This window comes from Salvelinus alpinus, chromosome 26 (assembly GCF_045679555.1).
Source record: "Salvelinus alpinus chromosome 26, SLU_Salpinus.1, whole genome shotgun sequence".
NCBI lineage: Eukaryota > Metazoa > Chordata > Actinopteri > Salmoniformes > Salmonidae > Salvelinus > Salvelinus alpinus.
The window spans coordinates 5,320,560-5,346,558 of NC_092111.1; the positions used below are offsets into that span (position 1 = coordinate 5,320,560).

Here is a 25,999-nt window from a genome sequence, read left to right on the forward strand (position 1 = left end):
CGGTCAACCAATCTCAACGCAATTGACGGTTTGGGATGAGTTGGACTGCAGAGAGAAGGAAAAGCAGTCAACAGGTGCTCAGCATATGTGGGAACTCCTCCAAGACTGTTGGAAAAGCATTCTATGTGAAGCTGGTTGAGAGAATGCCAAGTGTGCAACGCTGTCATCAAGGAAAAAGGTGGCTACTTTGAAGAATCTCAAATATTTATTTTGATTTAACACTTTTTTTTGGTTACTACGTGATTCCATGTGTTCTTTCATAGTTTTGTCGTCACTATTATTCTACAATGTAGAAAATAGTAAAAATAAAGAGACCCTTGAATGAGTAGGTGTGTCAACTTTGGACTGGTACTGTTTTCTTTCTTTAAATTTGATCGTACGTGACCATTTTTATTCACAAATGCTGGTGACATGCTTGCACTTTGGATCCCTGAACACTCGCCAATGTGGCTAGTGAAATAGACACAGTAGAAGTCGGAAGTTTACATACACTTAGGTTGGAGTCATTAAACTAGTTTTTCAACCACTCCACAAATTTCTTGTTAACAAACTATATTTTTGGCATGTCGGTTAGGACATCTTCTTTGTGCATGACACAAAGTCATTTTCCATTTTCAATTGTTTGCAGACAGATTATTTCACTGGGTCAGAATTGCACATACACTAAGTTGACTGTGCCTTTTTAAATAGCTTGGGAAATTCCCAAAAATGATTTCATGGCTTTAGAAGCTTCTGATAGGCTAATTGACATAATTTCAGTCAATTGGAGGTGTACCTGTGGATGTATTTCAATGCCTACCTTCAAACTAAGTGCCTCTTTGCTTGACATCATGGGAAAATCCAAAGAAATCAGCCAAGACCTCAGGGAAAAAAAATTGTAGACCTCCACAAGTCTGGTTCATCCTTGGGAGCAATTTCCAAACGCCTGAAGTTACCACGTTCATCTGTACAAACAATAGTACGCAAGTATAAACACCATGGGACCAAGCAGCCGTCATACCGCTCAGGAGGACACGCGTTCTGTCTCCAAGAGATGAACGTACTTTGGTGCGAAAAGTGCAAATCAAGATGCTGGAGGAAACGGGTACAAAAGTATCTATATCCACAGTAAAACGAGTCCTATATCGACATAACCTGAAAGGCCGCTCAGCAAGGAAGAAGCTGCTGCTCCAAAACCGCCGTAAAAATGCCAGACTACAGTTTGCAACTGCACATGGGGACAAAGATTGTACTTTTTGGAGAAATGTCCTCTGGTCTGATGAAACAAAAATAGAACTGTTTGTCCGTAATGACCGTTGTTATGTTTGGAGGAATAAGGGGGAGGCTTGCAAGCTGAAGAACACCATCCCAACCGTGAAGCACGGAGGTGGCAGCATCATGTTGTGGGGGTGCTTTGCTGCAGGAGGGACTGGTGCACTTCACAAAATAGATGGCATTGTGAGGAAAGAAAATTGTGGATATATTGAAGCAACATCTCAAGACATCAGTCGGGAAGTTAAAGCTTTGTCGCAAATGGGTCTTCCAAATGGACAATGACCCCAAGCATACTTCCAAAGTTGTGGCAAAATGGCTTAAGGACAACAAAGTCAAGGTATTGGAGTGGCCATCACAAAGCCCTGACCTCAATCCTATAGAAAGTTTGTGGGCAGAACTGAAAAAGCATGTGCAAGCCAGGAGGCCTACAAACCTGACTCCGTTACACCAGCTCTGTCAGGAGGTATGGGCCAAAATTCCCCCAACTTATTGTGGGAAGCTTGTGGAAGGCTACCCAAAACGCTTGACCCAAGTTAAACAATTTGAAGGCAATGCTACCAAATACTAATTGAGTGTATGTAAACTTCTGACCCACTGGGAATGTGATGAAAGAAATAAAAGCTGAAATAAATAATTCTCTCCACTATTATTCTGACATGTCACATTCTTAAACTAAAGTGGTGATCCTAACTGACCTAAGACAGGGAATTTTTACTGGGATTAAATGTCAGGAATTGTTTAAATGTATTTGGCTAAGGTATATGTGATGTTCTGACTTCAACTGTATCTCCCGCCAATACCACAATCTACCCGCAAGTGTTAATGTCAGACCCTGGTTTCAGTTCATATAAGGAAATCAGTCATTTTTTAAAGTATTTTTTTTTTTTGTAAGTAGGGGCATGGATCAGAAAACCAGTCGGTATCTAGTGTGACCACCACTCTATGCATCTCCTTTGCATAGAGTTGATCAGGCTGTTGATTGTGGAATGTTGTCCCACTCTTCATTGGCTATGCAAAATTGCAGGACATTGGCGTGAACTGGAACACTCTGTCGTACACGTCGATCCAGAGGATCCCAAACATGTTCAATGGGTGACATGTCTGGTGAGTATGCAGGCCATGGAAGAACTGGGCCTTTTTCAGCTTCCAGGGATTGTGTACAGATCCTTGTGACATGGGGTTGTGTATTATCATGCTGAAACATGAGGTGATGGCGGTGGATGAATGGTACGTCAATGGGACTCAGGATCCCGTCACGGTATCTCTGTATTAAAATGGCCATCTATAAAATGCAATTGTGTTTGTTGTCCGTAGCTTATGCCTGCCCATACCATAGCCCCACGCCACCACGGGGCACTCTGTTCACAACGTTGACACCAGCAAACTGCTCGCCCACACAATGCCATACACGCTATCTGACAACTGCAAATTGATACTGGGATTTATCTGTGAAGAGCACACTACTCCAGCTGCCAGTGGTCATCGAGGGTGGGGGAGCATTTGCCCTCTGAAGTTGGTTAAGATGCCGATCTGCAGTCGGGTCAAGACCCTGGTGAGGACAACGAGCACGCAGATGAGCTTCCCTGAGATTGTTTCTGACAGTTTGTCCTGAAATTCTTTGGTTGTGCAAACCCACAGTTTCATCAGCTGAGATCAGCCACCCACACAGACTACCTTGCAAGTAAAGAAGCCAGATGTGGAGGTCCTGGGCTGGTGTGGTTGCACATGGTCAGCGGTTGTGAGGCCGGTTGGACATACTGCGAAATTCTCTAAAATGACGTTTGAGTCGCTTATGGTAGAGAAATTAACATTGAATTCTCTGGCAACGGCTTTTTTGGACTTTCTTGCGGTCAGCCTGCCAATTGCACGCTCCCTCAACTTGAGACATCTGTGGCATTGTGTTGTGTGACAACTGTACATTGTAGAGTGGCCTTTTATTGTACCCAGCACAAGGTGCACCTGTGGAATGCTCATGCTGTTTAATCAGCTTCTTGATATGCCACACCTGTCAGGTGGGTTGATTTATCTTGACAAAGGAGAAATGCTCACTAACAGGATTGAGAACAAATGTGTGAACAAAATGTGAATTAAATAAGTTGTTGGTGCGTATGGAACATTTCTGGTATCTTTTATTTCAGCTCATGAAATATATATTTTTTTACCTTTTATTTACCTAGGCAAGTCATTTAAGAACAAATTCTTATTTACAATGACTGATTACACTGGCCAAACCCGGATGACGCTGGGCCAATTGTGCGCTGCCCTATGGGACTCCCAATCACGGCCGGTTGTGATACAGCCTGGAATCGAACCCGGGTGTGTAGTGACTCCTCTAGCACTGAGATGCAGTGCCTTAGACCGCTGCGCCACTCGAGAGCCCAAAACATGGGACCAACACTTTACATGTTGCGTTTGTTATATTTTTGTTCAGTGTAGTTGGAGACTATTGTGGTGTTGACATTCAGTTATTGCCATTTTGTTTATTGATGTTCTGAGTGTTTGCATTAAGAGTGTGTTGTCCATGATGGTTCACAGGTACTTCACTCCCTGCTCTACCGCTTCACCTCCCAGGACTAGGCGGCTCATTTGATCTGCCTTCCTCCGGAAATGTTTGTGTACTTGTTTTGTTGATGTTTAGTGTAACATAGTAGTTGTTGCACCAATCATGAACCCTGTTTACCTCTATTTGGAAATGCATTGAGTCATCTGAGGTCGACAAGTGCTGTGTCATCTGTATATTTCACTGCCAAGCAGTCCCTGTCGGAGCCTCTCAGGTCATTGGTGTATATGGCAAATGGCACTTGAGAGATGCCAGTTCCTTGAGGGGCAACGGGTAGATGTACACAGAGGGATGTTGTTGAACTTGACATACAGCCCCCAGTCCAGCACACACAAGGTAATGCTGGGTTCCATCTGTAGGTGGTGGAGTTTGTAGCATAGGCGAGGCTACATGCCGAGGAGAAGCCCAGGAAAAGGATGCACACGTTGGCGAGTCCTCCAGGTATTTCATGGTGCTGCGCAACAACGCCAGGACTGCATCCTCCACTGTTCTTCCTGATATGCAAACCGCATTGGTCCAAGATCTCCATCCACATGAGACCTGGAACTTGAATATCAAGCGATCAAGGCACTTCACAACGACTGACTTTGGCACCACAGGATGATAGTCATTCAGCTCTCCTGGATCTGGTCGGATCTCAGGTCTTCCAGAGTGAAGGAACCATGTGTTCTGAGAAGGCGCTGTTAACACTAGAACTATTTTACCTGCATATGACTCTGAAGTGATACTCCTTTCACTGCATCTGTAAATTACAAGTTGCGCCCATCTCTTCAAGTACAATTTGACAACTGATAGGCCTAATATTGTCACTTGTCAGATTGACTATTTAATCTTGTCTAACTCGTGTGTGTGAAATGAGTTTAGGTGTAGTTTCGATGGGCCAGCTTTGCATGCTGAATGGCATCATTTGTTTCCCACGCAAAAAATTGTATAGTCAAGGATATGTTTTGCATTATTCTAAAAGTCTACTGCAACATATAACATGTTTTTGTTTACAGTAAATAAAACAGTCCTGTAATAGCTTATTTTTACAAAGTAAAACGTAAATGAGAATGGCATCAACCTGCAAGGTAAAATTATTAACAATTTAAGTTCAATTGTGAAGTAAGGTACACAATTGTTATCCATTTGCAATTCATTCAGTGAGGAGAGAGACGTATTAGCGCCTGGTTGGGTACCAACATCCTACAGCACATTGTCTTGGGGGGTTAAGTCGGGAATATTATTGTTTTTTTGTTATTAAAAAAGGATAAATAGGCTCTAAACACTTCTGTTTGTGATTTTAAGATTCTGACAAACGAGTAGTGTAAAATAAATGAACTTTTCCAAAGTTGCCAACGGATAAATAAAGTTGATCAAAAGGATTGGGCTAATGTTTTCATTGCGAGGGAAATGAAAAATCGGCTATAGGCCTATGTTTTGTCAAGGATATGTTTTATATAATTATACAATCTAAACAAATACATAACATGTTTTTTGTTGATATTTATTCATGCAATTTATCCTTGACAATAGTTTATGCGCCATTTATCAAGCGTTGGTGTTCATGTTTGCGTACCTTGCGAGTTGATTAAGCGTCTGATGCATATGCTGAAGGGGGACGCATGGCAACGTTCTCTAGCAGGTACTTAAAGGCTGAAAGGCCACGCTGTTGTAGTGCTAAAGAGAGTGCAGAAGATGTCTGCCAGCTCGTCTACGCATTCCTTCAGTAGCCGTCCCTTGATTTTGTCTGCTCCGGGTCGCTTTATTGGATATAACTCGTCTCGCCACCACCTCGGCGGTTTTCTCCATCCAATGCCTGGTTGTTCCCTCAGGCTTTCTGTTACAGTGGAGAAGTCCTGATTATCAAAACGACAGTAAAACGTGTTGAGTTCATTGACAAACTATTCCTCGTCCTTTTGTTTTTCTCTTGGGTTTTCTTCTTGACTTGCCCGATAAGGTTTGCCAGGCCTGCCTGAAGTTCCCTGTGTGGAGCATTTTTTTCCCAATCTCTTTTTATAGTTGTCCTTAACTTGGGCTATGTGTTGTTTTACTGTCCCCTGCAGGGTTTTACCTTCCTCTTGGTTGCATGCAAGAAAGACTGTCCATTTCGTCTTAAGTTGCCGCAAGGGTCTAGCCGTGTGTGTGTGCGCCCATGCACACGTGTTGTTATCCTAGCATTGATTTACTCCGGGCACTTCAATAACCCTCTCTCCTCCTTTTTTCTCTTTTCTTGTCCACCCTTTCTGTCATCACTCTCTCCTCCCTTTCTCCTCCCTCTCCACCAGGCCAAGCACCTGCAGAAGCCCTATGAGATCAACCTGATGGAGGAGCTGACTCTGAAGGGCATCACCCAGTACTACGCCTACGTCACTGAGAGACAAAAAGTCCACTGTCTCAACACGCTCTTCTCGCGGGTAAGCCTTGAAAACATTGAACATGTAGTCTGGTATGTGGGCACAGGTTAGTGTACCACAAAGCCTTTACAGTCAACCTTTATTACCATCGGTAGTAATGAGTTTGACCATCTTTTAAGGCCGTGGCTGCAGATCCGACTTTTCCAGGACCTTTTTTCCCCGGGACCCGAAGCTTCTGCGCGTGTTCGGCTCACGTTGTGCGCATGCATTTTCTTTACCTCTACTTTACCCACCCACCACCACACATCTACTGAACCACACATCTACTGAACCACACATCTACTGCACAACCACACATCTACTGAGCACAACCACACATCTACTGAGCACAACCACACATCTACTGAGCACAACCACACATCTACTGAGCACAACCACACTCCTACTGACCACCACACAACTACTGACCACACCTACTGAACTACTGACCACATCTACTGACCACCACACACCTACACAACTACTGAGCACAACCACACATCTACTGAACCACACAACTACTGAGCATAACCACACATCTACTGAACCACACAACTACTGAGCACAACCACACATCTACTGAACCACACAACTACTGAGCACAACCACACACCTACTGAACCACCACACAACTACTGACCACCACACAACTACTGACCACATCTACTGACCACCACGCACCTACAGAACTACTGAGCACAACCACACATCTACAACACACAACTGCTGGCCCACACACGCAACTGCTGGCGCGCACACACACACAACTGCTGGCGCGCATGCGCACACACACACACACACACACACACACACAACTGCTGGCCCACGCGCGCATGCGCGCACACACACACACACACACACACACACACAACTGCTGGCCCACGCGCGCATGCGCACACACACAGGCCCGCGCGCGCACTGCTGGCCCGCGCGCGCATGCGCACACACACAACTGCTGGCCCGCGCACACACACACACACAACTGCTGGCCCGGCGCACACACACACACACAACTGCTGGCCCGCGCACACACACACACACAACTGCTGGCCCGCGCACACACACACACACACAACTGCTGGCCCGCGCACACACACACACACAACTGCTGGCCCGCGCACACACACACACACAACTGCTGGCCCGCGCACACACACACACACAACTGCTGGCCCGCGCACACACACACACACACAACTGCTGGCCCGCGCACACACACACACACAACTGCTGGCCCACGCGCACACACACAACTGCTGGCCCACGCGCACACACACAACTGCTGGCCCGCGCGCACACACAACTGCTGGCCCGCGCGCACACACAACTGCTGGCCCGCGCACACACACACAACTGCTGGCCCACGCGCGCGCGCACACACAGCTGTTGGAGTCTACAGAAATTACATCATAAATATTCCCTTACCTTTGATGATCTTTCATCAGAATGCAGTGCCAGGAATCCTAGTTCCACAATAAATCGTTGTTTTGTTCGATAATATCCATTACTAGTGTCCAATTAGCTACTTTTGCTAGTACTTTTAGTTCACATGTCCAAACGCTGGCGCCGGTCCAGGCGAACTCGGACGAAAACTTCAAAAAGTTATATTCCAGGTCGAATAAACTGGTCAAATTAAGTAGAGAATCAATCTTCAGGATGTTGTTATCATATATATTCAATAACGTTCCAACCGGAGCATTTCTTCATGTCTGTATAAGTAATGGAATACATGGCCATTTCATGACTAGCGCGCGTGACCAGGAACTAGGATTCGGCAAGACCACTGACTCAAATAGCTGCCATCCGGCCCCACATCACACTAGAGGCTTCATTCCACGTTCTACAGACTGTTGACATCTAGTGGAAGGCGTAGGAAGTGCAAACAGATCCATATATTACAGGGAATTGAATAGGCGATGACTTAAACATCGACCCTTCTCAGAATTCTCACTTCCTGTTTGGAAGTTTGCCTGCCATATGAGTTCTGTTATACTCAGACATACTGTATAACTCCGGTACGGCAACATCTAAAAAAATAGCGCACTTAGTAGTGTGTACTGGTTTTCGACCAGTCGGCGAAAGCCAACATCACCCACGACAGAGATGGCTGATTGTCAAGGGCAATGAATTCCAATATCTTGGCTTTAATGGATTTTGCCTTTCATTTATCTCTCTGAAATGTTCTTATTCCATCAAGTGACTGCTCGACTTGTTGACTGCTCGATCCAGACAGCAGACATTGTGGGCTAAGTTAGGAATACTGTGTTGCGCAGAATTTTACGTGGCGTCATATCATGTGCTTACGTTCTATAGGTGTGAACTTCAGCTTTGACATCGGTTTTGCAGATCGGCATTAAACTAGACATCGGGCCAATAACGATGTTGGCATTTTTAGCTAATATTGTCTGATTCCGATATGTTCACCGATTTTGTGCATCCCTTCTAATTAGGCTATATACTTTTGGCGATTTTAATTCAGTTTACATTAGGTAAAGCTTAGCTTCCCCTAGCCTTATGGACATGCTGCAAGTGCTTGCATATTAAAAATGTAACTGCACGTAAACTGCATTAGCTCTTCGAGTGTAAGCTAAGGATGGTTTTTGTAACTTTTTCAAATCATCATTAGTTGTTGCATCATGCATCCTTAGAATGTGTTAAAAATCAAAACATATAGCATAACGTTTGTATCACAACTAAAGTTGCATAAATAACTCTAAATGAAGCATATAGGGGGATATGTTTCTTTGTTAAACGCTCAACACAGAATAGCCGCATGTGTGAGGTCCCTCGCAAATCATTTGGGGAAAATATCCTTTCTATTTATTCAACTATGTTCAATTGTAGGCCTATTCTTCATACTATAAATAATGCTAGCTAAAGTGACTGGTAGTCAGACTAGTAGAGCAGAGACTGCGTGGAGAATAAACACGTGTAGAACGTGTTCTGCACATGCGCATAAGCTTTTTTAGTACGGGGGGGATTCGGATCCGCAGCCACTCTGATCTTTCAAACACACTTCAGAAATGTTTACATTCATGTTAAACCATCGCCTAAGACCTGCCAGAACTCTATATTGTTGTTTTTAAAGCATTTACAGCTTTGAGATTCTCATGAAAAGCGTTATATGAAGTGTTTTGTTATTGTTTGTTAGTTTTAACATTTCCTTTCTCTTGTGGTTTGTTTTTCACAGCTGCAGATCAATCAGTCCATTATCTTCTGTAACTCCACCCAGAGAGTTGAGCTGCTGGCCAAGAAGATCACCCAGCTGGGCTACTCCTGCTTCTACATCCACGCCAAGATGATGCAGGTGAGCCATTTAGATTCACGCTTATTGTCCTACAAGAGAAAAATCTGCATCCTCCTGAAAAGAGGTTAAACATTATTATTGGGTTGGAACCAAAATTATTTTCCAATCGTTTTCGTTCTGAACAGAATTTTCTTTTTGTTCCGTTCCACTGTTCCGACCAGAAAAATAAAGTTCTGAACGGGTTCGTACAAAAAAAAAAAAAACGGTTTACATCGTTCCTTTATGTTCCTTTTTTATACCTCTGAAATATTATTATTATTATAATTTTTTTTACATTTACTGTGCCTTCAGAAAGTATTCACGCACCCACCCACACACACATTTATTCTCACTGTTAGCAGTTGATGTTATTCTTCAATATCACAGGGGGAGGAAAATAGGTTTATTCAAAGAGGATTTATCATGCTTGGAAGTAGATGGTGCGATGGCCATTTCTTGCATGTCCTCAGAGATTCTCTCCACAGAACAAACCGACAGGGTGTAATTTATAACCCCCAGCCCTAGCCTGTGATTGACCAATTATAATTTTTTGCAGTAAAATATGGCCAAATAACAAGTATCCTGCTCCAGTACAGCCGTCCTTTGCATTGTGTATTTATCTTCAAGATATTCTTACACCACCCACACACACACGTGTTTCACCTAACCTCATGACCTAAAACACACATTGCTCTAAATGAAGTCTTCAGTGGTGTTATGTGGACTGTGTCAATGTGCATTCTGTAGGAAGTGCATCCCTATTGATAAAAACAATCACAAATTGTGTGGTTATGTTGGACATGTGAAGCATGCACTTCTATATTTCCGTTCCACTCATTGGATGATTCCGACTGTGTATCTCCCTTAATTGGGCAGGATATCAACCCTGATAACATGGTCTTTAACCCATTAGATATTAATGAAGCCAACGATATCAACCCTGATAACATGGTCTTTAACCACTTAGATATTAATGAAGCCAACGATATCAACCCTGATAACATGGTCTTTAAAACCTCTTGCCACTATAGGGGGTGCTGTTTCAACTTCGACATTTATCGTTCCCAAATTAAACTGCCTCGTACTCAATTCTTGCTCGTACAATATGCATATTATTATTACTATTGGATAGAAAACAATCTCTAGTTTCTAAAACCGTTTGAATTATGTCTGTGGGTGAAACAGAACTCATTCTGCAGTGAAATTCATGACAGGAACTGCGAAGGTCTGAAAACGAGGCTCTGTTCTCAGATCAGTTTAAAGCTCTGTATGTATCCTATGGGTCGACATGAACTGCACCCGCCTTCCCCTGGATGTCAGTAAACAATGAGAATTGGAATGGAGTTTCTACGCAGATCTCAGACCTTATAAAGCCCCAAGGAACGGAGGGAGCTCTCTTTTTGACGTTCGTCATGACGCAAAGCAAGACCTCAGGATGGCATTTTGAAACGCTCAGTTATCGGCCTTAGATATATCCGTCTGTAATTTAATTCGATATAGGTGTTAGAAACATCATAACGAAGTTATTTTAAACCGAGTTATATCAGTTTATGCGAGTATACAGTGATCCCTCGCCACTTCGCGGTTCACTTATCGCGGATTCGCTATTTCGCGGATTTTCATAATGCATTTTTTTTTTTTTTTTGGTGCATTGTGCTCTGCATTCTGATTCGCTAAAAACTCACTCCCGCTTCTTGTATCAAAACCTGCTACGAATTGTGCTATCATTTTGTCGTCTCGTGCAGTTATGTGTACGTACATAAAACAGCTTGCAAATTTACATTAAGTTGGCCAAATTATCTTGTAATTTCGAACATCTCCTAAACCCATAATGTCGACGAAACGGCCTACACGTGAGTCACTGTATTTGTATACATGTAATAGTTGCTAATTGTAAAAAAAAAAAAAAAGTTTTCTATTTCGCGGATTTCACTTATCGCGGGTCATTTTCGGAACGTAACCCCCGCGATAAACGAGGGATTACTGTATTGCGATTTTCGGAATTTCCTTAGTATTGCGTTTTGAACATTTGGGCATGTCTGCGCCACATAGCTATTGTTAGCTGCTAGTTCCAAAGTTGAAGAGGACGTTTTACAACCGAGAAACGATTATTTTGGACAAAGGACAACTTGCCCAAGATTCTGATGGAAGCTCGTCCAAAAGTAAGAGCTATTTATGATGTTATTCCGTATTTATGTGGAAAAATGTAAAAGGATTTGTCCGCCATTATTGCGGCACTGGTCTGGCTGTAACGCACACTGTATGTCTAGTAATGTTAATTTTAAAAATCTAACACAGCGGTTGCATTAATAACTAATGCATCTTTCATTTGCTGTCCAACCTGTATTTTTTTGTCAAGTTTACGATTATTTATCGATTAGATTAGGTGCCTCTCCAAGATGGAGCCGGCCAGAATGCATGAAATGCTGCTACTGATCACATTGTATAACCACGATTTGTGCTGCTAAATATGCACATTTTCGAACAAAACCTATATGCATTGTGTAATATGATGTTACAGGACTGTCATCTGATGAAGTTTATCAAGGTTAGTCCAATTATATATCTTTTGCTGGATTGTTACGATCGCTAACATTTGCTGCTGGTAAATGCGGTTGTGTTTCTGGCTATTGTGGTAAGCTAATATAATGCTATATTGTGTTTTCGCTGTAAAACACTTAAAAAATCTGACATATTGGCTGGATTCACAAGATGTTGGGCTTTCATTTGCTGTACGCTGTGTATTTTTCAGAAATGTTTTATGATGAGTAATTAGGTATTTGACGTTGGTCTCTGTAATTATTCTGCCTGCATCGACACTATTTCAGATTGCAGCTGCAATGTAGAACTGTGATTTATACCTGAAATATGCACATTTTTCTAACAAAACATATGCTATACAATAAATATGTTATCAGACTGTCATCTGATGAAGTTTTTTCTTGGTTAGTGGCTATTTATATCTTTATTTGGTCGAATTAGTGATGGCTACCTATGCAGGAAAAAAATGGTGTAAAAAAAAAGTTGTGTCTTTTGCTATGGTGGTTAGCTAATAGAAATACATATTGTGTCTTCCCTGTAAAACATTTAAAAAATCGGAAATGATGGCTGGATTCACAAGATCTGTATCTTTCATCTGGTGTCTTGGACTTGTGATTTCATGAACATTTGATTATATGATATCCCTGTAGCTTTAGGCTAGGCTATGCTAGTCTGCTTTTTTGATGGGGGGGATCCCGGATCCGGGTTTGTGGCTCGTTAGAGGTTAACCACTTAGATATTAATGAAGCCAACGATATCAACCCTGATAACATGGTCTTTAACCCGTTAGATATTAATGAAGCCAACGATATCAACCCTGATAACATGGTCTTTAACCCGTTAGATATTAATGAAGCCAACAATATCAACCCTGATAACATGGTCTTTAACCCATTAGATATTAATGAAGCCAACGATATCAACCCTGATTACATGCTCTTTAACCCATTAGATATTAACTTTTACTTGGTACTCATCCCGGATCCGGGAGCACCCCCCACAGTAAAAAAGCTGACTAGCATAGCCTAGCATAGCGTCACAAGTAAATACAAGCATCTAAATATCATTAAATCACAAGTCCAAGACACCAGATGAAAGATACAGATCTTGTGAATCCAGCCATCATTTCTGATTTTTAAAATGTTTTACAGGGAAGACACAATATGTAAATCTATTAGCTAACCACGTTAGCAAAAGACACCTTTTTTTACTCCACCAGTTTTTTACTCCATCAGTAGCTATCACTAATTCGACTAAATAAAGATATATATAGCCACTAACCAAGAAACAACTTCATAAGATGACAGTCTGATAACATATTTATGGTATAGGATATGTTTTTTAGAAAAATGTGCATTTTTCAGATATAAATCACAGTTCTACATTGCAGCTGCAATCTGAAATAGCGTTGGAAGCAGCCGGAATAATTACAGAGACCGACGTCAATTACCAAAATACTCATCCTAAAACATTTCTGAAAAATACACAGCCTACAGCAATCGAAAGACACAGATCTTGTGAATCCAGACAATATTTCAGATTTTCTAAGTGTTTTACAGCGAAAACACAATATATCGTTATATTAGCATACCACATGAGCTAACATCACACCAGCATTAAATCAAGGCAAAAGGGGCGATAACGTTATCGCCACCAAAATATATTAATTTTTTCACTAACCTTCTCAGAATTCTTCAGATGACAGTCCTGTAACATCATATTACACAATGCATATAGAGTTTGTTCGAAAATGTGCATATTTAGCATCACAAATCGTGGTAATGCAATGTAATCTGTCAAAACATGGCATGCATTCTGGCCGGCGCCATCTTGGAAAGGCACCTAAGTTTACGATTATTTATCGATTAGATTGACAAAAAAAATACAGGTTGGACAGCTAATGAAAGATGCATTGGTTATTAATGCAACCGCTGATTTAGATTTTTAAAATTTACGTTACTAGACATACATTGTGAGTTACAGCCAGACTAGTGCCGCAAAAAATGGCTGACAACTGCGTTGACATTTTTCCACATAAATACGGAATAAAATCATAAATAACTCTTACTTTTGGACGAGCTTCCATCAGTATCTTGGGCAATGTGTCCTTTGTCCAAAAGAATCGTTGCTTTGTTGTAAAACGACCTCCTCAACTTCGGAACTAGCAGCTAACGATAGCTACACGGCACACACATGCCCAAATCCTCAAACGCAATACTAAGGAAATTCAGAAAAATAACAATATACTCGCATAAACTGATATAAATCGGTTTCAAATAACTTCTTTATGATGTTTCTAACACCTATATCGAATTAAATCACAGACGGATATATCTTTGATCAATAACGAGAGCTTTTGAGCATGCGATTCTGATGTCCTCCCTTGCGTCCTGGCGAGCGTCGAAAAGAAGGGACATCTCACTCCATTCCCTTTTAAAAACTCTGAGAAACACGTAGAGACACCATTCCACTTCTCATTGGTTACTGACATCCAGGGGAAGGCGGGTGCAGTTCATGTCAAGCCATAGGGCACACACAGAGTTTTAAACTGATCCGAGATCAGAGACTATTTTTCAGAGCTTCGCATGTCCTGTCATGAGTTTCGCTGTAGAAAGAGTTCTGGTTCACCCACAGACATAATTCAAACGGTTTTAGAAACTAGAGATTGTTTTCTATCCAATAGTAATAATAATATGCATATTGTACGAGCAAGAATTGAGTACGAGGCAGTTTAATTTGGAAATGTAAAAAAAAATAATAATGCTAACAGCTCCCCCTATTGACAAAAGGTTAATGACGCCAACGATAAATACAATGAAGGTGTTGATCCCGATTCAAATTTCCTGAATTTTACCAGAGATGACGATCACTTGTGATTACTATAATATTAAAAGATGTAACTGTCACGCCCTGACCGTAGAGATATTCTCTATGTTTGGTTGGTCAGGGTGTGACTCGGGTGGGAAACTCTATGTTCTTTATTTCTATGTTTTAGCCGGGTGTGGTTCTCAATCAGGGACAGCTGTCTATCGTTGTCTCTGATTGGGAATCATACTTAGGCAGTCTGTTTTGCCACATTAGTTTTGTGGGATGTTGTTTTTTGTTAGCTCTGTGAAGCCTACAGAACGTGACGTTCGTTATTATTTTGTTGTTTTGTTTGGTGTTCTGAGAAAATAAAGAATCATGAACACGTACCACGCTGCACCTTGGTCCACTTCTGCCGACGGGCGTTAAAGTAACAACCTGTATAACAGTCGATCTATTTCCAAGACGAGCTTATTTTCGACCTTTGATTTGAACGTTCGCGGTCTTCCTAAAAATCACGACCACTTTGTTCCTTATCTGTCTCCTCTCTATCATGAATAATTGCATTGTTGCCCTTTCAGAAGCAAGTTGACTGAAGAGACTTATGGCATGTCTCCGAATGCTATTCACCACTGTACAACATCAAGTGGGAGGAGGAGTGTCCATTTCTGTTCATAAAGTATCTTGCACTTACATCTGATTACATTGATGTTGAATCTCTTTTTCTACAAATTCTCTCCTGTTCATTTTTGAGTGCTAAAGTGGTATTGCAACCATCTACCCGATTCCAATATTGGGAGTTTCATTTGTCCTTGCATCGACCTTGGATTTGATTAATAATGAAGATACAATTTGTTTTCTATGATGATTACAACATAAACTTATTGAAGAGAACCACTCAATGACATCTGACTTGTTGAATACTTTATACTCCATTTATCTGTATCCCCTCATATCTATAAGACCACAGAGTGAATGCTTTATACTCCATCTATCTGTATTCCCTCATCTATAAGACCACAGAGTGAATACTTTATACTCCATCTATCTGTATTCCCTCATCTATAAGACCACAGAGTGACCAGTTCGTCTGCCACCCATATTTTTACAAATAATACGGGTATACTTTATACTGACATTTCTGACCACTTTCTAATTTTCCACTTCTCTTTGGCCGCTGGAAATAAACAGATGGTATTGATTAGTAGTAGTAGATGTAGAATATTTAACTAAATTAATTGTGAGCACTATAAGATCAGCAGCAGGTCATGATGAGATAGGGGCCTTTTTTGGTAAAATCAGTGTCTTCCTCGATTCCTGAGCTTCGCAAACTCGTATTGTTCCTAAATATTTGATATTTTACAAATGATCGCCCAATATGTACATTTTGTACAGATTTGTAGAATATGTACAATATGTACAGATGTTTTACAGAATCCTTGAAAAATGTGTCTATCAGAATATTGAAACATTTAAATCAACACTGTATTCTATATGAGCTACAATATGGTTTTCGTAAAAACTACTCCACAGATTTGGCTCTTTTGCAACTTGTGGATTAAATCTTTACAGCCCTAAACAACAATGAATACTCTCTTGGCATCTTTTTAGATGTATCCAAAGCGTTTGACACGGTTGATCATGAAATATTACTTTCTAGATTGCAATACTATGGTTTTCATGATTATACATATAATTGGTTATATAATTATGTTTATGATAGAGAACAATTTGTTTATTCAAACGGCTGTGCATCTACCAGGGCCAAGATATTCTGTGACATGCCACAGCGTTCGATAGTTGGACCTTTGTTGTACCCAATCTACTGTGTATCCAGAAAGTATTCAGACCCATTGACTTTTTCCACATTTTGTTACGTTACGGCCTTATTCTAAAATGGATTCAATATTTTTTCCCCCGTCATAAATTTACACACAATACCACATAATGACAAAGCAAAAACTTTTTTTTTTTTTTATGTTTGCAAAAAATAAATAAAAATTAAATATAGCATTTACATAAGTATTCATACCGTTTACTCAGTACTTTGTTGTAGCACCTTTGGCAGCGATTACAGCCTCGAGTCTTCTTGGGTATGACGCTACAAGTTTGGCACACCTGCATTTGGGGAGTTCCTCCCATTCTTCTCGGCAGATCCTCTAAAGCTCTGTCAGGTTGGATGGGGAGCGTCGCTGCACAGCTATTTTCAGGTTTCTCCACAGATGTCAGATCGGGTTCAAGTCTGGGCTTTGGCTGGGCCACTCAAGGACATTGAGACTTGTCCCGAAGCCACTGCTGCGTTGACTTGGCTGTGTGCTTAGGGTCATTATTCTGTTGGAAGGTGAACCTTCACCCTAGTCTAAGGTCCTGAGCGCTCTGGAGCAGGTTTTCATCACGGATCTCTCTGTACTTTGCTCCGTTCATCTTTCCCTCAAACCTTACTAATCTACCAGTCCCTGCCGCTGAGAAACATCCCCACAGCACGATGCTGCCACCACCATGTATTCACCGTAAGGATGGTGCCAGGTTTCTTCCAGACGTGATGCTTCTGTCGGCCTGATTGGTGGAGTGCTGCAAAGATGGTTGTCCTTCTGGAAGGTTCCCATCTCCACAGAGGTACTCTGTAGCGCTGTCAGAGTGGCCATGGGGTTCTTGGTCACCTCACTGATTGCTCAGTTTGGCCGGGTAGCCAGTTCTAGGAAGGGTATTAGTGGTTCCAAACTTCTTCCATTTAAGGATGATGGAGGTCACTGTGTTCTTGGGGACCTTCAATGCCGAATAAATATTTTGGTATCCTTCCCAAGATCTGTGCCTCGACACAGTCCTGTCTCGGAACTCTACGGACAGACTGGGGGTCAGCCTGATGAAATGAACTGCTCATTAATATCCTCCGTATAGCCTATCTCTCACACACACATGCACACACACATTTAAACAAAACCATTTTTTTCTCGTGATTACTGATCAATTAATTTATGAATAGTAGGTTTTATCTTTTTTTTTTGTACTTAATTACCTCCTACGTTTAATTATTACTTGATTAAATTAATCATGCAACTAATTCATTAGTAATTTGGGGCATCATGGGAAAAGTTTATTTAATGAGTTAGTTTCCCGAATTAACTGAAGAACATATCGATATACCAGTTATCAATCAATAATTTCCTCATATCAGTCTCATTCTGAAATTGGCTTAATTATTTATTTAATGGAAGCTTTTCTCATGTCAAACATGTAACGTGTGGTGTAACACAGGGCAGCTCTCTAGGCCCTCTACTCGTTTCTATTTTTATCAATGACCTGCCACTGGCATTATGCAAAGCATGTGTGTCCGTGTATTCTGATGATTAAACTATATACACATCAGCAACCACAGCTAATGAAGTCACTGAAACCCTAAACAAAGATTCGCAGTCTGTTTTGGAATGGGTGGCCAGTAATAAACTGGTCCTGAACATCTCTAGAACTAAGAGCATTGTATTTGGTACAAATCATTCCTTAAGTGCTTGACCTCAGCTTTATCTGGTAATGAATGGTGTGGCTGTTGAACATGTTGAGGAGACTAAATTACTTGGCGTTACCTTAGATTGTAACTGTTATGGTCAAAACATATAGATTCAATGGTTGCATTAATGGGGAGAGGTTTAGCCGTAATAAAGATATGCTCTGCTTTTTTGACATCACACTCCAAAAAGTTCTGCAGGCTCTAGTTTTGTCTCATCTTGATTATTGTCCAGTCGTGTGGTCCAGTGCGACAAGGAAAGACCTATTCTAGGAAGGGTATTAGCTGGCCCAGAACAGGGCGGCACGTTTTGCTCTTAATTGTAATCAGAGGGCTGATATACAGTTGAAGTCGGAAGTTTACATACACTTAGGTTGGAGTCATTAAAACTTGTTTTTCAACCACTCCACAAATTTCTTGTTAACAAACTATAGTTTTTTTTTTTAAACCCCTTTTTCTCCCCAATTTCGTAGTATCCAATTGTTAGTAGTTACTGTCTTGTCTCATCGCTACAACTCCCGTACGGGCTCGGGAGAGACGAAGGTCGAGAGCCATGCGCCCTCCGAAACATTAATTAACATTAATTACTTAAAAATCATACAATGTGATTTTCTGGATTTTTGTTTTAGATTCCGTCTCTCACAGTTGAAGTGTACCTATGATAAAAATTACAGACCTCTACATGCTTTGTAAGTAGGAAAACCTGCAAAAATTGGCAGTGTATCAAATACTTGTTCTCCCCACTGTATATAGCTGCAGGCTGTGAATGTGTAGTCTAGTCTTCACCTTCACTCGTCGAAAGTTTCAGAGGGTCTTACCATTTTCTGGTCTTGTAGTTTTAAACCATTTTAAACCGTGTAGCCACCTTTCCACGCTGTCTGGTCTAATATGTTAATTTTTCAGCGAGTCCTTTTAAGCACTCTGGTCGGAAAGCCGGTTCCGTCATGTTGAAACAATGTCTGTGCTCACATGGGCGTGGTTACCGACTTGGCCCAGATTTATATGAAAAGCCATTATCTCATTTAGAAGGGTAAAATCACATTTCTATCTTTTCATAAGTATTCTTATACTTAATCATTTATTTTAGATGCAACCTGTTCACTAGGACGTGTACACTTTCAGAATTACAGTTAGCATGTTATACAGTCTTTCTGATCATTTTAATGACAAAATAGACATTCATTTCCATATCACATCTGTCATAATTCCCAACATTTGGAATATTGAAATATATTGTCCCAATGTTCATTATTTGATGTTTGAAGTTTTGGCAAAGTCTGTCTCTGTTACAACAAAGGGATTTTTAACTTCTCAATACTGCAGTGCAAGAGAGAGAAAGTTTACGACCAGCGTTAAGTCATAAAACCGGGCCAATTCCCCCAAGAGAGAGAGAGAGTTTGGCTATCTGTCAGCCATTGGCCTAGCTGATTTGCCACCTTTGATTCTCACCAAAGAGAGAGTCATGACATATTGTATATTGCTTTTTTGTGGTGTGTTTTTCATATAAGCCACTAGGCTTCCAACCGCACCTGCACATTTTATTTGTTATATATTTTTTTAATCTGTTTTGTCACTTGTTTTCTTTGGTGCAAATAAATTAAACTAAAACCCTTGACATATTCCACATTTTGTTGTTACAGCCTAAATTCAAAATGAATTAAAACTAAAAAAATACCAACCATCTACACACAATACCCCATAATGACAAAGTGAAAACGTTTTTATTTTTATTTTTTTCTGCTAATGTATTGAAAATGATGATAAAATTGGTTGTTGAACTACTGTTGAATTGCTAGACAACCAGATTTAAGTTAAAACTGTAACTCGGCCACAGGAACATTCACAGTCTTCTTGGTAAGTAACACAAGTGTAAATTTGGCCTTGTGTTTTAGGCTATTGTCCTGCTGAAAGTTGAATTAATCTCCCAATGACTGGTGGAAAGCAGACTGAACCCGGTTTTTCTCTAGGATTTTGACTGTGCCTAGCTCCATTCCGTTTCCTTTTTATCCTGAGAAACTCCCCAGTCCTTAATGATTACAAGTATACCTATAACATGATGCAGCCACTGTTATGTTTGAAAATATGGAAAGTGGTACTCAGTACTGTTTACATAGGATTTTCCCCAAACATTCAGGACAAAAAGTGAATTGCATTGCCACATTTTTTGTAGTATTACTTTAGTGCCTTGTTGCAAACAGGATGCATGTTTTGGAATATTCTGTACAGGCTTCCCTTTTACTCTGTCAATTAGATTAGTATTGTGGAGTAACTACAATGTCGTTGATCCATTCTCAGTTTTCTCCTATCACAGCCATTAAACTGTTTTAAAGTCACCATTGGCCTCGTGGTGAAATCCCTGAGCGGTTTCCTTCCTTTCTGGCAAAGGAGTTAGGAAGGATGCCTGTATCTTTGTAGTAACAGGATGTATTGATACACCCTCCAAAGTGTAATTAATAACTTCACCATGTTCAAAGGAATATTCAATGTCTGCTTTAAACAACAACAAAAAATGTATCTACCAATAGGTGCCTCGCTTTTTGGTTGAATCTGTGTTTGACATTTACTGTTCGACTGGGGGACCTTACCAGTGGAGGCTGCTGAAGGGAGGCCGGCTCATAATAATGGCTGGAATGGGGCAAATGGAATGGCATCAAGCCATGTGTTTTGATGTATTTATGTAAATTATGGTGCCACTAACCTCTTGCGGACCTTACAGATAATTGTATGTGTGGGGTACAGAGGTGAGTTAGTCATTCAAAAATTATGTTAAACACTATTATTGCACACACAGTGAGTCCATTCAACTTATTATGTGACGTGTTCAGCAGATGTATACTCCTGAACTTATTTAGGCTTGCCGTAACAAAGGGGTTGAATACTAATTGACTCAAGACATTTCAGCTTTTCATTTTTAATGAATTTGTAAAAATAAATAAATACACATTTTAAATAATCCCACTTTGATATTATGGGGTATTGTGTGTAGACCAGCGATGAAAAAAATCACAATTGAATACATTTTAAATTCAGGCTGTAACACAACAACATTTGGAAAAAGTCAAGGGGTGTAAATACTTTCTGAAGGCATTGTTGCTCGACATTAATTACTTCACCGATCAGTGCGGATAGAGCAGCTTGCTATGGAGCGGGCAAGCTATTTACATGCATTGGACAGACTAGAGTAAGGCGCGAGATGCGACTGACATTTGGCGGGTGGGGAGAGAGCGAGAGGCGATACAGGAGAAGGCTTAGCTTGAAGCACTGTGCATCTTGTTGTTATGACAATTATCATAATTAGGCCCACAGAATTGTACCTACAGAGGATTGCCTACACACTGGCAAAGATTTTCTGTCAGGCAGAGACTGGAATAAGTTTCTGAGTGACAGAGTGAGGGCTTTGCATAAGTGCTTTCCTTTTTGTTGGACTGGGAAAAAATGACCGCAACTTAAAATAATGTTGTTAACCAGTTCCCCTGGTTTTAAAATAACAGTTCTGTTCCGGAACAGTATAGATTACTTTAGTTCGTGGTTCTGAATCTGTTCCTGTAAAAACATTTTTTTTTACAGTTTTTGGTTCTGTTCCCTAGACCGGTTCCAACCCATTATTATTAGTATTATTATTAACATATTTAGTGGGTCTACAAACCATACCAGATTTAATGATGATTCAGATTCATGTTATTTGTCCTATAAGAAAAAACCTGACCAGAGAGGAGACTATATGAGTTTGTGCTAGTCAATGTATGGGAGCCATGAGAAGAGATGCTTTTCTGAGGTTGTGTGTTCAGTGCTCTCATGCAGTGTTCTTTTAATCCTCACAGGAGTACAGAAACCGTGTGTTCCACGACTTCAGAAATGGACTCTGCAGAAATCTTGTCTGCACCGGTACGTGTCCACAGCGCTCTAAAATGCAACCATTTTGAATGTGCTTCTAAATATGTAGCTGTGAGACCTGGAATATAAATTTGGGAGCACCAGTGCGCCTACCAGTGCGCAGCATACCACCCTGCATACCACTGCTGGCTTGCTTCTGAAGCTAAGCAGGGTTGGTCCTGGTCAGTCCCTGGATGGGAGACCAGATGCTGCTGGAAGTGGTGTTGGAGGGCCAGTAGGAGGCACTCTTTCCTCTGGTCTAAAAATAATATCCCAATGCCCCAGGGCAGTGATTGGGGACACTGCCCTGTGTAGGGTGCCGTCTTTCGGATGGGACGTTAAACGGGTGTCCTGACTCTCTGAGGTCATTAAAGATCCCATGGCACTTATCGTAAGAGTAGGGGTGTTAACCCCGGTGTCCTGGCTAAATTCCCAATCTGGCCCTCAAACAATCATGGTCACCTAATAATCCCCAGTTTACAATTGGCTCATTCATCCCCCTCCTCTCCCCTGTAACTATTCCCCAGGTCGTTGCTGCAAATGAGAACGTGTTCTCAGTCAACTTACCTGGTAAAATAACGGTTAAATAAAAAAATAAAAAAAATTAAAGATAGAAAAAAATGATCATTTTTGTAAAGATTAGGCTTCGCTCTGCCATTGTTTCTGCGTGCCCTAGAGAAAAAGCAATCACATATTCATTCGTTTCATGGTCGTACCCAGGCACGTAATTTGCGGGTTATGTGCCCCCTCAATAATATACCGTGATGAGTTTGATTGATTGGAAATGATTTGTAAACGTAAAGCGCAGACAGCTACTGGCTTTCTATGGCTTTAGGCCTACACCACACAGTGATACCTTATTTTATAATTGAACCCCCCTCAACTCCAATTATGCTTTTGGTTTGGTCTGGTCCTCAGAGGCCGTGGTTTGTGAAGAAGAAAAAAGTTGCGTAAGACTTGGAATGTGCATTATCTCCTCTTTCGCTCTCGCTCCTCTTTTCTTAGCCCACATATTTGCGGGTTTGTTAACTCGGAACACATACAATTGCGCAGTCAAATTTAACATGGCAAATTCATTCAAGCACAAATAATAATTATATTGAAAAGGATTATTTTTCAAATGGAGAAAGTTTCGATTGCGAAGCGACAAGACGTGCATCTCGCGTGTGAGCGCTACTTCTCAAAACGAGTGATAATTGGTAACAGTCATATTCGGCTCAATTTTGAATATTATAAACATTAAAATATCTGGTTTCTAGTAGGCTACATATTTAGACATGGCTGTTTCTCTGAACCTCGGGCAGTAGGCTCAAGCGACCCGGTTTCTCTCCCCAGTCAGAGGCAGCCTGCCTCCCAGACTCTGACCAGTAGCAGCAACCTATTCTCGTTATTTAGTTTACAAAACAAATTTGAAGGCCAAAATTGTGAGGGGAATGTGCACTAATCATGTTTATGCAACCTGATAATCATCCTTAGAATACCTCCAGAACCAGCTTCAATTTTAGAAAATCTGCTATAAAATTGGGCCAAACCTAGTCTTCATTGATAGGGATGCATGTGACATTGCACAGCGGTAAACATGTTTATTTCTCCTTGTTTTTCTTCCTCTTGATTTCAATATGAACAACGTACTGGTGTTTTATAAACTCTTTCTTGAGTAAATTTAAATATATACCATATTTTTGGGTAACAAGTCAAATCAAATGTTATTGGTCACATACGCATATTTAGCAGATGTTATTGCGGGTGTAGCAAAAGGCTTGTGTTCCTAGCTCCAACAGTGCAGTAGTATCTAACTAAATGCTTGTGTTCCTAGCGCCAACAGTGCAGTAGTATCTAACTAAATGCTTGTGTTCCTAGCTCCAACAGTGCAGTAGTATCTAACTAAATGCTTGTGTTCCTAGCTCCGACAGTGCAGTAGTATCTAACTAAATGCTTGTGTTTCTAGCTCCAACAGTACAGTAGTATCTACCTAAATGCTTGTGTTCCTAGCTCCAACAGTGCAGTAGTATCTAACTAAATGCTTGTGTTCCTAGCTCCAACAGTGCAGTAGTATCTAACTAAATGCTTGTGTTCCTAGCTCCAACAGTGCAGTAGTATCTAACTAAATGCTTGTGTTCCTAGCTCCAACAGTGCAGTAGTATCTAACTAAATGCTTGTGTTCCTAGCTCCAACAGTGCAGTAGTATCTAACTAAATGCTTGTGTTCCTAGCTCCAACAGTGCAGTAGTATCTAACTAAATGCTTGTGTTCCTAGCTCCAACAGTGCAGTAGTATTTAACTAAATGCTTGTGTTCCTAGCTCCAACAGTGCAGTAGTATCTAACTAAATGCTTGTGTTCCTAGCTCCAACAGTGCAGTAGTATCTAACTAAATGCTTGTGTTCCTAGCTCCAACAGTGCAGTAGTATCTAACAATTCACAACAATACACACAAATCTAAAAGTAAAAGAATGGAATGAAGAAATGTATAAATATTAGAACGACCAATGTCTGAGTGGCATTGACGAAAATAGAATACAGTATATACATATGAAATGAGTAAAGCAGGATGTAAACATTATTAAAGTCACTAGTGTTACATTATTAAATAGCAGCAGTTCATTCAATGGGGGGGGGGGGGTCAATGGATGCTCTGGTGCTCCTAAATGTTATGTTGTGCTCTTAAACTTTTATAAGTTGGGAGTACCAGTGCTACCAATGACATTTCTTTATGTAAAGCACTGCGTGTCCATATGAATTATTTCTGTATATTTTGTTTGGTAATGTCAGATTTTACTTGGGTATGTAGTACAGTTGATTTTACTGTGCTCTGGTTTACTGTTTGAAACAGATCTGTTCACCAGAGGTATTGACATCCAAGCCGTCAATGTCGTCATCAACTTCGACTTCCCCAAGAACGCCGAGACATACCTGCATCGCATTGGAAGATCAGGTATGGAAACTTTCTTGTGTTGTTTATGTGCTTCTTGTTGTATTATGTCAATGCTTTTTTATCAACTTTTAATATCTGAATGCTCTGTTTTGCATCCTGGCAACATGTACATTCCATCCCTCTGTGGTATTGTCTCTCTCAGGGAGGTTTGGTCACCTGGGCCTGGCCATCAACCTGATCACCTCTGAGGACCGCTTCAACCTGAAGTCCATCGAGGACCAGCTGGTCACCGACATCAAGCCCATCCCTGGCAGCATCGACAAGAACCTGTACGTGGCCGAGTTCCACACCGCCAACCTGGACTGCGAGGTGGAGGAGGAGCTGAAGGAGACAGGCTGCCAACAGGAGGAGCCCTAAGAACCCCTCGACTGGTGAGTCATTCACTCTGACATGCTACTGAGCCGGTCTAGCAATATGTAAAATTCCTCAGAAGACCAGATGGACCCAGTACTTTATTGCTTATATGGGCATATTATACCAATCAGTCGGACATGCCAGTGAGAATGTCTAATATTTTAGGTCGACCCTAACTTAGATCTGAAAGGGTCGTAAGCAATTTGGTAAATTCCTTAGAAGGCAATATGGCTCATGTCCATATTTCTTACGTCTATCAAATAATTGTGGATCTACACAAGGGGATAAGGGATATTTCAAATTGGGAACCCATCTTGTGATGTGCATGAAGTGTGAGACCCATCTTTTTAATCCTTGCCACCTTATCTTCCATCCAGGACAATAGGACATACCCGGCTTTTGCACAACATTCAGCTCTTGCACACAGGCTTCAGGCACCTCTTCAACTTCTCTTTTCTCAACCTTCAAAACCTGGCACATGGATGTTAAGGTCGAGTTTACTTTTTGCTGATTTGTA

The 25,999-nt window shown here is 41.0% G+C and overlaps 1 protein-coding gene across 1 annotated transcript in view; it reads left to right on the plus strand.

The window, feature by feature from the left end:
• Positions 1-25,999, plus strand: part of LOC139554499 (probable ATP-dependent RNA helicase ddx6) — a 39,560-nt gene extending 13,561 nt beyond the window's left edge. The window contains exons 8-13 of the mRNA XM_071367329.1: positions 6,082-6,210; positions 9,380-9,496; positions 22,145-22,208; positions 25,027-25,128; positions 25,271-25,499; positions 25,860-25,999. Coding sequence (XP_071223430.1) covers positions 6,082-6,210; positions 9,380-9,496; positions 22,145-22,208; positions 25,027-25,128; positions 25,271-25,485 — 627 coding nt within the window. The 3' untranslated portion in view covers positions 25,486-25,499; positions 25,860-25,999. The remainder of the gene's footprint in view (positions 1-6,081; positions 6,211-9,379; positions 9,497-22,144; positions 22,209-25,026; positions 25,129-25,270; positions 25,500-25,859) is intronic.